This window comes from Sciurus vulgaris (genome assembly GCF_902686455.1).
Source record: "Sciurus vulgaris genome assembly, chromosome: 16".
Taxonomy (NCBI): Eukaryota; Metazoa; Chordata; class Mammalia; order Rodentia; family Sciuridae; genus Sciurus; species Sciurus vulgaris.
In genome coordinates, this window is record NC_136477.1 from 24,220,951 (window position 1) to 24,236,009 (window position 15,059).

The window sequence follows — 15,059 nt, forward strand, 5'->3', positions numbered from 1 at the left end:
CATGAACAGAATCTCTAAGAATTATGGGATATCATGAAAAAGCCAAATTTAAGAATTATAGGGATTGAGGAAGGCTTAGAGAAACAAACCAAAGGAATAAACAATCTATTCAATGAAATAATATCAGAAAATTTCCCAAACCTGAAGAATGAAATGGAAAACCAAGTACAAGAGGCTTATAGGACTTCAAATATACAAAATTACAACAGACCCACACCAAGGCACATAATTATGAAAATACCTAACATATAAAATAAAGACAGAATTTTAAAGGCTGCAAGAGAAAAGAATCAAATTACATCCAGGGGGAAACCAATAAGAATATCAGATTTTTCAATCCAGACCCTAAAAGCTAGAAGGGCCTGGAACAACATTTACCAAGCGCTGAAAGAAAACGGATGCCAACCAAGAATCTTATACCCAGCAAAACTTACTTTCAGATTTGACGATGAAATAAGATCCTTCCATGATAAACAAAAGCTAAAGGAATTTACAAAAAGAAAGCCAGCATTAAAAAACAGTCTCAGCAAAATATTCCATGAGGAAGAGATGAAAAACAACGATGCAAATCAGCAACGGGAGGAACTAGCCTAAAGGAATAGCCAAATAAAGGAGAAACCAAATCATGTCAAAAAAATAAAAATGAGTCAAATGACTGGGAATACAAATCATATCACAATAATAACCCTGAATGTTAATGGCCTGAACTCATCAATCAAAAGACATAGACTGGCAGATTGGATTAAAAAGAAAAATCCAACAATTGCTGCCTGCAAGAGACTCATCTCATAGAAAGAGATACCCATAGACTGAAGGTAAAAGGATGGGAAAAAACATACCATGGACAAGGACATAGCAAAAAAGCAGGAGTATCCATCCTCATTTCAGATAATGTGGACTTTAAGCCAAAACTAGTCAGAAGGGATAAAAAAGGACATTACATACTGCTTAAGGGAAGCATAAATCAGCAAGACATAACAATCATAAATATCTATGCCCCGAACATTGGCTCATCCATGTATGTCAAACAAATCCTCCTCAATTCCAGAAATCAAATAGACCACAACACAATAATACTAGGCGATTTTAACACACCTCTCTCACCACTGGACAGATCTTCCAAACAAAAATTGAATAAAGAACCCATAGATCTCAATAATACAATCAACAATTTAGACTTAACCGACATATATAGAATATACCATCCAACCAAGAGCGAATACACTTTCTTCTCAGCAGCACATGGATCCTTCTCTAAAATAGACCATGTTTTATGCCACAAAGCTACTGTTAGCAAATACAAGAAGATAGAGATACTACCTTGTACTCTATCAGATCATAATGGATTGAAATTAGAAATAAATGACAGAATGAAAAACAGAAGCTTCTCCAATACCTGGAGATTAAATAATACACTATTATACGATGACATCAGGAGGGAAATTAAAAAATTCTTAGAAGTAAACAAGAACAAAGACACATCATATCAAAACCTCTGGGACACTATGAAAGCAGTACTTAGAGGAAGATTTATTTCATGGGGCGCATTCAACAAAAAAAGTAGAAATCAACGAATAAATGACTTAACACTACAGCTCAAAGCCCTAGGAAAAGAAGAGCAGACCAACACCAAAAGTAGTAGAAGACAGGAGATAGTTAAAATCAGAGCCGAAATCAACAAAATTGAAACAAAAGAAACAATCGGAAAAATTAACAAAATAAATAGTTGGTTCTTTGAAAAAATAAACAAAATTGATAAACCCTTAGCCACACTAACAAAGAGAAAGAGGGAGAAAACTCAAATTACTAAAATTCGGAATGAAGAAGGAAATATCACAACAGACACAAGTGAAATACAAAACATAATTAGAAGCTAGTATGAAAATCTATACTCCAACAAAACAGAAAACCTCGAAGACATCAATAAGTTTCTAGAGACCTATGAATTACCTAAACTGAATGAGGAGGACATACACAACTTAAATAAATGAATTTCAAGCAATGAAATAGAAGAGGTCATCAAAAGCCTACCAACAAAGAAAAGTCCGGGACCAGATGGGTTCTCAGCCAAGTTCTACAAAACCTTTAAAGAAGAGCTCATTCCAATACTCCTCAAAGTATTCCATGAAATAGAAGAGGAGGGAACCCTCCCAAACTCATTCTGTGACGCCAATATCACCCTGATACCTAAACCAGACAGAGACACATGGAGGAAAGAAAATTTCAAGACCGGTATCCTTAATGAACATCGATGCAAAAATTCTCAACTAAATTTTAGCAAATTGCATCCAAAAATATATTACATAGATAGTGCACCATGATCAAGTGGGTTTCATCCCAGGGATGCAAGGTTGGTTCAACATTTGGAAATCAATAAATGTCATTCACCATATCAACAGACTAAAAGTTAAGAATCACATTATTTCAATAGATGCAGAAAAAGCTTTTGATAAAATACAGCATCCCTGCTCAAAGGACTAGAAAAAATTGGGGTAGTGGGAATATTCCTTAACATTGTAAAGGCCATCTATGCTAGGCCCATGGCCAATATCATTCTAAATGGTGAAAAACTGAAAGCATTTCCCCTAAAAACTGGAACAAGGCACGGATGCCCTCTTTCACCACTTCTATTCATCATCGTCCTTGAGACTCTAGCCAGAGCAATTAGACAAACCATAGAAATTAAAGGGATACGAATTGGAAAAGAAGAACTCAAACTATCCCTGTTCGCTGATGACATGATTATATATTTAGAGGAACCTGAAAATTCCACCAGAAAACTCTTAGAACTCATAAGTGAATTCAGTAAAGTAGCAGGTTACAAGATCAATGCTCATAAATCCAACGAATTTTTATACATAAGTGATGAATCTTCAGAAAGAGAAATTAGGAAAACTACCCCATTCACAATAGCATCAAAAGAAAGTAAAATACTTGGGAATCAATCTCACAAAAGAGGTGAAAGACCTCTACAATGAGAACTACAGAACACTAAAGAAAGAATTAAAGAACACCTTAGAAGATGGAAAGATCTTCCATGTTCTTGGATAGGAAGAATTAATATTGTCAAAATGGCCATACTACCTAAAGTGCTATACAAATTCAATGCAATTCCAATTAAAATCCCAATTGTGTACCTTACAGAAATAGAGCAAGCAATTATGAAATTCATCTGGAAGAATAAGAAACTGAGAATAGCTAAAGCAATCCTCAGTAGAAAGAGCGAAGCAGGGGGTATCGCAATACCAGATCTTCAACTCTATTACAAAGCAATAGTAACAAAAACGGCATGGTATTGGTACCAAAATAGAAAGGTAGATCAATGGTACAGAATAGAGGACACGGACACAAATCCAAATAAATACAATTTTCTCATACTAGACAAAGGGGCCAAAAATATGCAATGGAGAAAAGATAGCCTCTTCAACAAACGATGCTGGGAAAACTGGAAAACTATATGCAAGAGAATGAAATTAAACCCATATCTCTCACCCTGCACAAAACTCAATTCAAAATGGATTAAGGACCTCAGAATCAGACCAGAGACCCTGCATCTTATAGAAGAAAAAGTAGGTCCAAATCTTCAACTTGTTGGCTTAGGATCAGACTTCCTTAACAGGACTCCCATGGCCCAAGAAATAAAAGCAAGAATCAATAACTGGGATAGATTCAAACTAAAAAGCTTTCTCTCAGCAAAGGAAATTATCAGTAATGTGAAGAGAGAGCCTACAGAGTGGGAGAAAATCTTTGCCACTCATACTTCAGATAGAGCGCTAATTTCCAGAATCTATAAAGAACTCAAAATACTCTACACCAAGAATACAAATAATCCAATCAACAAATGGGCTAAGGAAATGAACAGACACTTCACAGAAGAAGATCTACAAGCAATCAACAGATATATGAAAAAATGTTCAACATCTCTAGTAATAAGAGAAATGCAAATCAAAACTACTCTAAGATTCCATCTCACCCCAATTAGAATGGCGATTATCAAGAACACAAGCACCAACAGGTGTTGGCGAGGATGTGGGGAGAAAGGTACACTCATACATTGCTGGTGCGGCTGCAAATTAGTGCAGCCACTCTGGAAAGCAGTATGGTGATTCCTCAGAAAGCTTGGAATGGAACCACCATTTGACCCAGCTATCCCACTCCTTGGCCTATACCCAAAGGACTTAAAATCAGCATACTACAGAGATACAGCCACATCAATGTTCATAGCTGCCCAATTCACTATAGCCAGATTGTGGAACCAACCTCGATGCCCTTCAGTTGATGAATGTGTAAAGAAACTGTGGCATAATTATACAATGGAATATTACTCCGCCATAAAGAATGGTAAAATTATGGCATTTGCGGGCAAATGGATGAAATTGGAGAATATCATGCTAAGTGAGATAAGCCAATCTCAAAAAGCCAAAGGACGAATGATTTCGCTGATAAGCAGATGAGGACATATAATGGAGGGAGGGAAAGGTTAGTGTTAGGGTTGGGATTTGGTTTAGGCTTAGGGATAAGGAGGGTGGTAAGAATGGAGGATGGAAGGACTGTATAGAGGGAAAAGAGGGGTGGGAGGGGAGGGGGGAAGGGAAAAAAATAACAGAATGAATCAAACAACATTACCCTATGTAAATGTATGACTACGCAAATGGTAAGCCTTGATTACATGTACAAATAGAGAAACAACATGTATCCCATTTGTTTATAAAAAAAAGAAAAAACACCCCATATTTCTCATACAAAGTCTATATCAGTGTGTTTATAAGTAATATACAAACAAAAACAAGCAAAAAAGATCAAGAAGAGAAATGGAAAAAGATGGATATACTAGATTAAAATTAACCTTACACCCTATGTAAATGTACGAATGCACAAATAGTATGCTTTTACTCCATGTAGAAACAGAGAAACAACATGTACCCCATTTGTTCACAATAAAAATAAATTTTAAAAAGTTAACCTTTACAAAAATATATACATATGTATTTAGTCCTATTTTATAAAAATATACTTATGCATTTATGTATGTTCATATGCAAATATGTTTGATACATTAATATCAAGTAAGAGCACTTGAAAATGTAAGGATTAAAAGCAATAATATTTCATAAAGGAAGACAGAAGAATAGTGAACATTTTAAGTACCAATAACATAATTTTCATAAGCATAAAGTAAAAAATAATAAAGAGAAGAAAATAACAATTTGCAATCATAGTCAAATACTTTATCCTACCACTCTCAGAAAATGAAAAATTTAATATAAAGACAGAAGTAAAAATATTAAGATTGTGTAAGATTCAGCTAGTCAGCATAAGGATAGAATATTGTATACAAAATGAAGATTAGCCAGGTGTAGTGGCATGCACCTGTAATCCCAGCAGCCCTTTTTAATAATATTTAGAGATGGGGTCTCCCTGAGTTGCTTAGGGCTTGCTAAGTTGCTGAGGCTGGCTTTGAACTCTCAATCATCCTGCCCCAGCCTCCTGAGCCATTGGGAATACAGGCACGTGCCACTGTTCCCAGCCAACATAAAATTTATGTATGTGGATGTGTGTGTGTGTGTGTGTGTGTATAAAATATATATATATTGTAGTTGTTGATGGGCCTTTATTTTATTCATTTCTTTATATGTAGTGCTGATAATTGAGCCCAGAGCCTCACACATTCAAGACTGATACTTTGCCACTGAGCACAACCTCAGTCCCCAATGTAGAATTTTAACGAAAATTTTTTTAACTTGGCTTGAGTTCCCTTTTCATTTACCAGATGTGACTCCAAATTATGTTAGTAAAATCAAAGAGCAAAATTTGTCACTTTTGACTGTTCAGAAGAATGTAAGGCCTGGAGTTTTACATTTTAGTTAAAGGAGACTTTGAAGGCAATTCGTCTCTGCTCATCATGCAGAGATCTGGAGAAGAACATGTTCTAATTGTTAAGAATGAGTTAAGGTAGTTTTGTATGGTTATATCTTAATATATTTTTTAAATGAGCAGGCTAGTTTGTGAGTACATGCTTCTATGTCTGATGCAGCAACCTGTCATACAAGGAGACATGGACTTGTAGTTACCATTTGAGAATTGGTGGTACCTTTGTTCTTGGGATTTTCTTGGCCTGATGGCTAGGGCAATTTTGAGATGTACGCACTTGGATATTTCATCCTGGACCTAACGATAGCATATAGCATGAACACTTAAGAAGACAAAGTGAGGAAAAAAGATAGTTAACACCTAGGAAACTGAGAAAGAAGATGACAAATGTGCTGGACCTGAAGTTGTGCTTGGTCTTTAGCTGGTGCATGTCTCATCCTACCTAGGCTCAGTGTGAGGTACTGCATCCTCCCATCTGAGCCTTCAGTTGCTCAGGAAAGTGAAAAAATATACATGAAGTTAATACTTGTAATCAAAACCTTTTTCCCCCTACAGAAGTTATAATTTTCATTTTAAAGATTTTGTTATTTAAATTCCATTTTATTTAAATTGAGAAATAATAAGTGTGTACATTTGTGGGGTAAAATATGTGATGTTATTGTGCAATGATTAAATCAGACTTACATTTTCATTGCCACATACACTCATTTCTTTGTGGTAAGAACATTTAAAATATTTTAGCAATATTGTGTATTTTTGAAATAGACAATACATCATTTACTATAATAACTGCTATGCAATACATCACAAGAACTTGTTCCTCTGGGCTAACTGAGCTTTGTATGCTTTGACTAATGTGTTCCCTTTCCCTTCCAGTTCTGGCCCCAGCCCCTCTGGTATCTCTTCTTCTCCCTACTTTTATGCGTTTGACTTTGAGATTCTACAGATAAGTGAAATCATGCAGTGTTCTCTTTCTTTACCAAGCTAATTTCATTTAGAATAACATCTTCTGGGTTCATTGGTGACAGAATTTCCTTCCTTTTAATAAATGAAAAGTATTCTGTTATGTGATTCTACCACCCTTGCTCTATCCACTCATCCATTGTGGACACCTAGGTTGTTTCTATATCCTGGCTATTTTGAACAGGGAGCAGTAATCACATTTAATTTTGCTGGACAATGAGATAGGCCTTTCTAACTGCTCTAGTCTTTGGGAAACTCCTTTGTATCACTTATCTTGACACAGATTGTAAATACTGATCTTTTTTGGTAAGTCTCATAGGCATTTCTTTTATCCATGTGTTATTGTGAACAAGTTCCTGGGAAACAGGTGATAAAATTGTTTTCACCTGGTGTTCTCTGTAAATTAGACAAATTGCACATACCTATAACAAATGCAATATGCTTATCTTAAGCTTTGTAGTTTATCATACAAGTTAATTCTAACAAAATATTACAATGGAATGATTTTTTTGATTGAAGTAGAAGTCATCATGCTTGTGCCCCCCCCCCAATGGCCAATTGCCTGTTTTTTTTTTTTTTTGTAAATAAAATTTTGTGGAACATAAACATATCTATTTAGGTATTATTTATGGCTGCTTTCACGTTATGATGACAGATGAGTAGTTGCTCTGAAGGCTGTGTGTGGCCTACAAAACATAAGATAGTTACTACGTGGACTGTTAACAGCAAAGAGTTTGCTGAACCCAGGATTAAAGGACTATTAGGGATTGAAATATTGTTCTTAATAAAAACTGACTTTTGAATAGTTTTGGTGTTATCAAGACTAGTTTCTCTTAAATTGCATGAAAAAATTATTTTGTTACAATTGATGAAAATTTATAACTAGATTTGATGAGGGAGAGTGCCTAGAGTGTATTGGATGATTGGTGTTCAATTTTTTAAAAATTAAAGGCCATTAAAATTCATTGTACATTAATTCATTAATGCCGAGAAGATAGCTAATGAGGCATATATAAAAAATTACAGTGTCACATGCTTAAAATTTAACTGTAGTGAGGATTGGTTACATTCTTTGAACTGGCAAATCTTTTTGATATTCTTTATAATAATTGTGAATTTTAATTAATTTTCACATTAAAAATATCAGTCTAAGATTTCACTTTTATAGATGAATGAGACTAAAATAGTAGTCACTTTTAAAGAAGACTCATATTTCTTGTATTTAATAGCTATAGTTCAGTGTATTAAAAATGAGCATTTAATCATACTGTTTCCTGGTTACAGAATTTAGCAATTAAACAAGGGAACTTCCTTGTTCCACATCAGGACAGTAGCTTCAATACACACTTTGTAATGTATAGTTTAAATATACACATTGTAATGTGTGTTGATCTTTTTTTTTTTTTTTTTTTTTTTTAACAGACTTGTGGAAGAAAGCAAACTGATCCCACTCATTTTTGAAGTAATTCTGGTAAGAAAGGAAATGTGCTGTGAAATTTTAAAATTTTAAAGATTTTTGACCAAGTTGTCTTTTATCCCAGACTCTTATCTTCTCACTTAACCTCATTATATCTCTTAGCTTTCTTATCTGTAAAGGGATGATATGCTCTAAAATTGTATAGAGACACTATTTAATGACCTGCCTTTTCACAAATCATTTGCATTTTATTTCTGTTGAATTAATGTGTATTTTCAGCATAGAATGCCATATCTGAATTTGGTTTGTGGAGAGAGGGCAGGATGATTATTTCTATACTTCAGTATGAATTTTCTGATGCTCAGTATGAACATCACTGGGTACCAAACCATCAGCTTCATGCCTATGGTTACAAAGTTGCCTTCTTCAGAATTTAGAACAGTTTAACTTCCTTGTACCACTTTTTTCTATTCATTGAATGCATCTTTTTTTTTTCTAAAAGGATTACTAAATCTTTTTTTAAATTTAATTATATTTTTAATCATAATCCTGTATCCAAATTGCATAGATCTCTTTGGAATAGGTTTAGGAAAGAAACTCAGTGATCAGAACTTTATATGACAGTTTGGATTAATCTTCAAATTTTCAAGTGAATTGGATTAATATAAATTATTCTTACTATATCTTTTTAAAATTATTTTTTATTTTTACATGCTGCATTTTGATTCATTGTGCGCAAATGGGGTACATCTTTTCTATGGTTGAGGGAAATGAGAGGGAGGGAGGGTATGAAAAATGGTGGACTGAGACAGACCTTGTGTACATGTATGATTACACAAATGGTATGAATCTACATCGTGCACAACCATAGATAAGAAAAGATGTACCCCATTGAATGCATCTTGAATGAAAAACATCTACTAAATAAAATCTTTCATCTAGGGCTCCTACTTGTAGAGTCATCCCTAATAAATTCCCGTTCACACCCAGAAGTAGACTGAAAACTGAGTTGGTACTTAGAGCAAAGGAGTACCCTTCGCCAAAGAAAGTTTCTTTTGTTCATGGGCGTGTTACCTCTGTTACGTTATCTCCAGAGCTCAATAACAGAACTGGACACCAAGATGCAGCCAGGTCAGCCATCAGTGGAGCATTAGCTGTGCTAGCCTAATCACCCTATAAACCTTCTAGAAACATCTTCAAATATCAGTCCAAAATTTTTGTGTACACTATTATGACTGTGTCATAAAAACTGTAATTTCTCTTTTTAGCTACAGGTGCCCCTTTCCCTTTCAGGAATGCTGGTTGGGTTATCTTGAGTGTCTTTGTCCATTTGCACAGCTAGTGAACTTCTACACACTGGGTAATTTATAAAGCAAAGAAACACATTTCTTATAGTTCTAAAAGCTGGAGAGTCCAAGATCAAGGCCTCAGGCTGTGTCCTCATATGGCAGAAGATGGAAGGGCAAGCAAGCATGCTGTGTGAAGCTTCCCATTGGGGAGGAAGGAGTGCTCATGGCCTAAAAACCTCCTGAGGCCCCACCTCATAACACGGTCACATTGACAACTTTTGAATTGTGGAAGGGACACCCTCAAACCATAGCACTCAGTACTGTGCATTGGATGAGGTGTAGCGGTGGGAAGGGTAGCATTCTTACGGTATGGCTCTGGTGACCAAATGGAATGGAGCTGCCATGCTGGTGGACTACACACAATGAAAGCCTGGACCGAATTGATTAGGATATACCACAAGGGGGTTTTCAGGAAGCATCCGGAGAAGGGCTACAGAAAAGGGAGAGAAATAAATACGGGAGCTGTGTAAAGGGGATTTTTAAGGTATACGAGTTATACCTTCAGTAGGAATGATGCGCATTTCTTGCTGATTTGTTTTGGAGGACAGTGTACAGCAAGGTGCTGAGTTTGGCCACATAATTGGGAATGGGATAAACCACCCGAACTATCCAGTCAGTCAAATTTAGTACGCATTTGAAAAGCAGCCAGTGTTGTAGAATTCTAAAACCAGAATGGAGTTAGGCACAGTGACATATGCCTGTAATTCCAGCAACTTGGGAGGCGGAGGCAAGAGTATCGCAATTTCAAGAGCAACCTGGACAGTTTAGCAAGTCCTATCTCAAAAAATTTGAAGGTCTGGGGATGTAGTTCAGTGGTAGAGAGCCCCTGGGTTCAATCCCCACTACTCCCTCCGCCTCTAAAAAAACACATGTGCACAATTGTGTGTGTGTATGTGTGTATTTAGAATGGGTCTTAATGAGTAGGTGTGATTCACCTTGCTGTGGCAGGAGGCTTTCTAAACTGCTAAGGTCAGTTCAGCTCCTTTTGTGAGAAGAAATTTTCATTTTACCCTTTGGCTATCATCTCAGGGTCTAAAATTCTGATACAGAAAATTCTTTCTTGTAGGCTACTGAATATATTAATATTTGTGTACTGAGCACCTAGCAAGTACTTCATATTTTAATACTAAAGTGAATGTTTAATTAGTTAATGCCACAGTTTAAGCCCTTGTCATGCACTTGTGACTGTGCTAGGGAGTGAATTGAAAGGGACATATCTGTCCAGGTCAGGAGTTAAGCTGGTCCTAGCCCCATGGCCTCCCAGAGTCTGGGAAGGTGCTCTTGCTCTGACCAGAACAACCTCACATTCAGGTTGCTTGTAGGAAGAAATCTTGATGCTAAAAAGCAAAGAATACGGGAGTTTAAAATACCGCTTCACGGAGCAGCACTTTGATGTCCTTGAAGAGCATTATTAAATTCCTATTCTTCTTTCATCTTTCTTGAGTTAAATAATCTTAGATTTTTTTCTCTGTATAAATACAGTTTTTAATCAATGGAAGGTCTTCATAGTCGTTATCCCATGAACTATTACCTTGACTTTTAAAAATTTTTATCACTGAGCTATACATAACAATATTTTATTGATTCTATGAATCACACATTTTTCAGAGCTTAACGTTTCTGAAACTGAGGTATACTTTCCAAATCAATGGTGTTTTACAGTTGCTTTCAGCGAGGTGACCTGGTTGTCATTGCCTTAACCAATTTATTTCACTTTTATTTTCCTTGTTATAAATGCCTGAGAGTGATATATGATAAAAATCTGTGTCTGAATATGTCTGAAAGAGCTCTTTCAATAAAAAGAAAATAATATTCCAAGTAATAAGAAACCGTGTCATCGCTTTAATTGGCAACATTTTTCTTTCTTAGCACTTGATAAAATAATGGTGCATCTTAGAACTGTTGGGTTCCTAGAGTCAAGGAAAAACAGTATGTACTTCAGTTCGGTTTTCTCTCTAAGTTTGAGGGCCTAGCTGTTGGCTAGCATATATATGACCGCTTCTAGCAATGATGCGATTAGGACAAGGAGTAATGAGAAGATTGTGTGGGACCCTGCATGCTCACTACTCCCATGCCTTCTTACTGGTAGCCCATTAAAAAAAGGACAAAAGAACTTTCCACTCATTTGGGTCTTAGTCTACCTTGAACCCTTGATAACTCTTTTCTTTACTCTCAGTCCATAGCTGTTGATGTTTGATGTACTTAAATCTTTCTTACAGGCTTTGTCACTTCTTTGTTCTTTTCTAAAGTTCCCCGTGTGGTGTGCTTTTTCCAGCAGTACATCACCTAGATGTTTTTCATTAAGAAAATAAGCCTGTCTCTTCTGATGGGCAGAAATTGCTGGCAGCTTCTGTTTTTCCTGCAGGCCTGGAGGCAAGTGCAGGGGCGTGGAGCAGAGTGCTGAATCTGCTGTCCTATTGTAGAGAGTAGCCATGCGGAAGTCTCAGGGACAGCAGGCCTTGTATGGTCCATCAGGAGCTCCAAGGGTGGATTCAAACTGTTAAATAGCCACTTAAAAGTAATTTTTGTTGTTTCAGAAAAGAAATAAAAGTAATCTCTAATTGTAACTGCCCACTCAGGAGGCACAGTGCTTCTTCCTGTTTGGAAGGCTGAGTACAAGGCCCTCTAAATTAATGTTGCAGGAAAAAGCCACGTGTAGCACATCATTGGAGGAAACAACCCACAGCTGCTGTCTCACAGAAGTAGTGACCTTTGGACAGGCCTCTGGAAAAAGGAGTCGTCTTGAGTAAGGGGGAGCACCGCTGTTTGAGAAATGGAAAGGCGAGATGAGCACCTGGCATAGTGAGCACTTAAATATGCCTCAGTATATGGAGCAGAGGCCACAGAGAAGGGGTAGGTAGTGAGACTAAAGGAGAGTCTGGGTGAATCTTTCAGGGCTTTATACTATAGTTCACATTTGTGCAAGTAATTTAGGCCCTTCAAAATCAGACCCTAGCCTCTGGTGAGGAGGGGAGGGGTCAGTCAGTCTTCGAGATTCCCTGGGCTGCAAGGTGGAAGTAGACTGACCAACCACAGTTTGGGACTTGGAGAAAATCTGGCTTAAGGTCACAGGCATGTACTGGAAACTTGAGTGTCCCTGCACCTTCAGCCACCAGAGGACGTAAACAGAAAGCTGCAAGTGAGACTTTTGGGGTCAGCCAAAGGAACTTTGGGGAAGGAAGCATGGAAGACAGCTGACCTGAGGTCTGATCAGATCTCAGTCCCAGGAGTTCTGATAACTTGACAGAGCAGAGAGTGGGCAGTGTTTCAATCAAATCTGCTTCAGCTACAAGTTGCCCTAGTTTTGACTGGCCAAGCAATGGAGAAAGCTGGGAAAGATGATTTCTTTATAAAAGTTATTATCCTGGGACTTGGGTGCTGCTTCCTTGGCAGGGCCCACCTGCTTTAGAACTCTGCATTTTCTTTGGCAGAACCAGGAGGTTGTGTTGGGCAGGGAGTGAAGGATCAAGTAGCATGCATGAGAATAAGCTGAATTGGTTTGTAGTGTATATAATCTTCTGGGCCCACAGCACTAAGGCATTCTGGATCTGCTTAATGAATGCGGGTTCCTGAAGAATGTGAGCCATCAGAAGCATCCAGATGACTTGGCTTTTATGTGCAGAATTGCCAGATGAGCAGGATGAAGGATGTTCTGTTTTCCACTTTGCCACTTTCCAAAGAGTAGAAGTTGCTTTAAAATGTGTTTTAAATGTGAATTTGGATGTATCGGCCTTTGAATGTTGCTATAACTCTAATCTCTCATTTTATTTCAGTGGTTTATGTTTTGGCTACTTCAGTAAATCATTTTAATGCCAAGTAATATAGGCAAACTCTATTTTATTGGAAAAAATCTTTATTCATGGCAGATTTTCCAATATGTGCCAAAATATCGCTGTCATGATATTTTATGAGTCTGTTCCAAAACAAACAATTGAAGAGCAATTTCAGTGGCAAATGTTAACAATAAAAATGTGATTAGCAATACACTAGTTTGACAATTATATTGTTTTAACAATTCTCAGGGATAGCAGTTGAAGCAACCTTAGTAAATCTTTCAAGTCAACTGTGTCTTTAGAAAACAGTTTCTTTATGGACCCTTGTCGCCTAAAGAATTTAATCACTGGGACATTAAGGTAGTATAGACTGACAGCTACATTACATTTAAGAAAAGTTGTCAGTCCTGGGCATCAGTCTTTTAAAACTTATTTTGTCTACTGTAGTTGCACCTCAGCTAATGTGAATTGGTTCTTGGGAGCATGTCACAAAGTTTCTTACAATTTCAAGAATCTGCATGCTTGTGTACAATATGTTGTTAACAAGATTCTGCTTTGCACATGGACAAAAATATCTGAAATGGAAGTGATTTTTTATTAAAATATCAAAATACTTGACCTGGGAAAACAATCTCAAATTTATGCAGACCACCCATTAGGTATAGGGGGCAAATCTTATTCTTCAGCCTACATTTGTACCCATTAACAGCTTTTGTAACTTGCAGAATGAAGCTGTATAATGAATTCCTATTGTATACAATGATGACTTAACACACAGCTAACATATCCTGCCATTAAAGTATGTACTGTGAATATTTTTTCTTTTGAGTGAATAAGAATTTGCACAGATCGAGGTCTGGTAACTTGTATCATAAATATATGTTTGGAAAATAACTTTGTTGGGCTAGGGTACAATCTTTTGACATTGGAGTGAAGAAAGTGAAGTTGGTCATATAGCAACTGAACAAATGACTCTCATTTAATCAGTACCATGGTAGCTGAATGGGCTGAACTAAAGTAAAACTTTTATTAGTACACCTGGGCTAAAGAATAACTAGTTTCTACATAATCGGTTCAGCTGGTTTGAAAGAAGATAGCCTTAATTAAAACTACAAATTATATCCAATGAAAAAAATGCTAAAATAGAGCTTAGTATATGTTTAGCCATTCCCAGGGCATAGATTGAAAATGTGTCACATATGGCTTCTCCCAAATCAGTGAAATCTCAAGTGTTTTCATTGCTGAAGTTTGGATCTGAAGTGTTCCCAGCAGTGGTACTATTGGGAAGAGGTGTAACCTTTAAAAGGCGGGGCCTCATTGGAAGAAGTTAGAGCGTTGGGGACAGCTCTTGAAGGGGATATTGGCACTCTGGCCCTTCCTCCCTTTGCTTCCTGGCTGTCATGAGGTGAGCAATTTTACTCCACCACACACTCCTGCCATGATGTGCTGCCTTGCCATAGGCCCAAAGACATTGGTGCTAAGCAACCATGGACTGAAAACTCAGGAACTATAAGCCAATATAATTCTCTTTCTTTCAAGTGGATTTATCTTAGGTGTGTGTTGTTATGAAAAGCTGATTAGCTCAATCATCATTCTTTTTTTTTTTGCGGTGCTGGGGATTGAACCCAGGGCCTTGTGCTTGCGAGGCAGGCACTCTACCAACTGAGCTATATCCCCAGCCCTCAA

At 36.9% G+C, this 15,059-nt stretch overlaps 1 protein-coding gene across 8 annotated transcripts in view; it reads left to right on the forward strand.

The window, feature by feature from the left end:
- The window catches only part of ULK4 (unc-51 like kinase 4), a 633,437-nt gene that overhangs the window by 260,222 nt on the left and 358,156 nt on the right, over nucleotides 1–15,059 (forward strand). For 7 of the 8 annotated variants that reach the window (XM_079114122.1, XM_079114115.1, XM_079114118.1 and 4 more), the window contains one exon: nucleotides 8,257–8,305. In XM_079114122.1, coding sequence (XP_078970248.1) covers nucleotides 8,257–8,305 — 49 coding nt within the window. Of the gene's footprint in view, nucleotides 1–8,256; nucleotides 8,306–9,646; nucleotides 10,953–15,059 lie in introns of those variants that run through there. The other variant, XM_079114121.1, reaches the window with a different exon arrangement.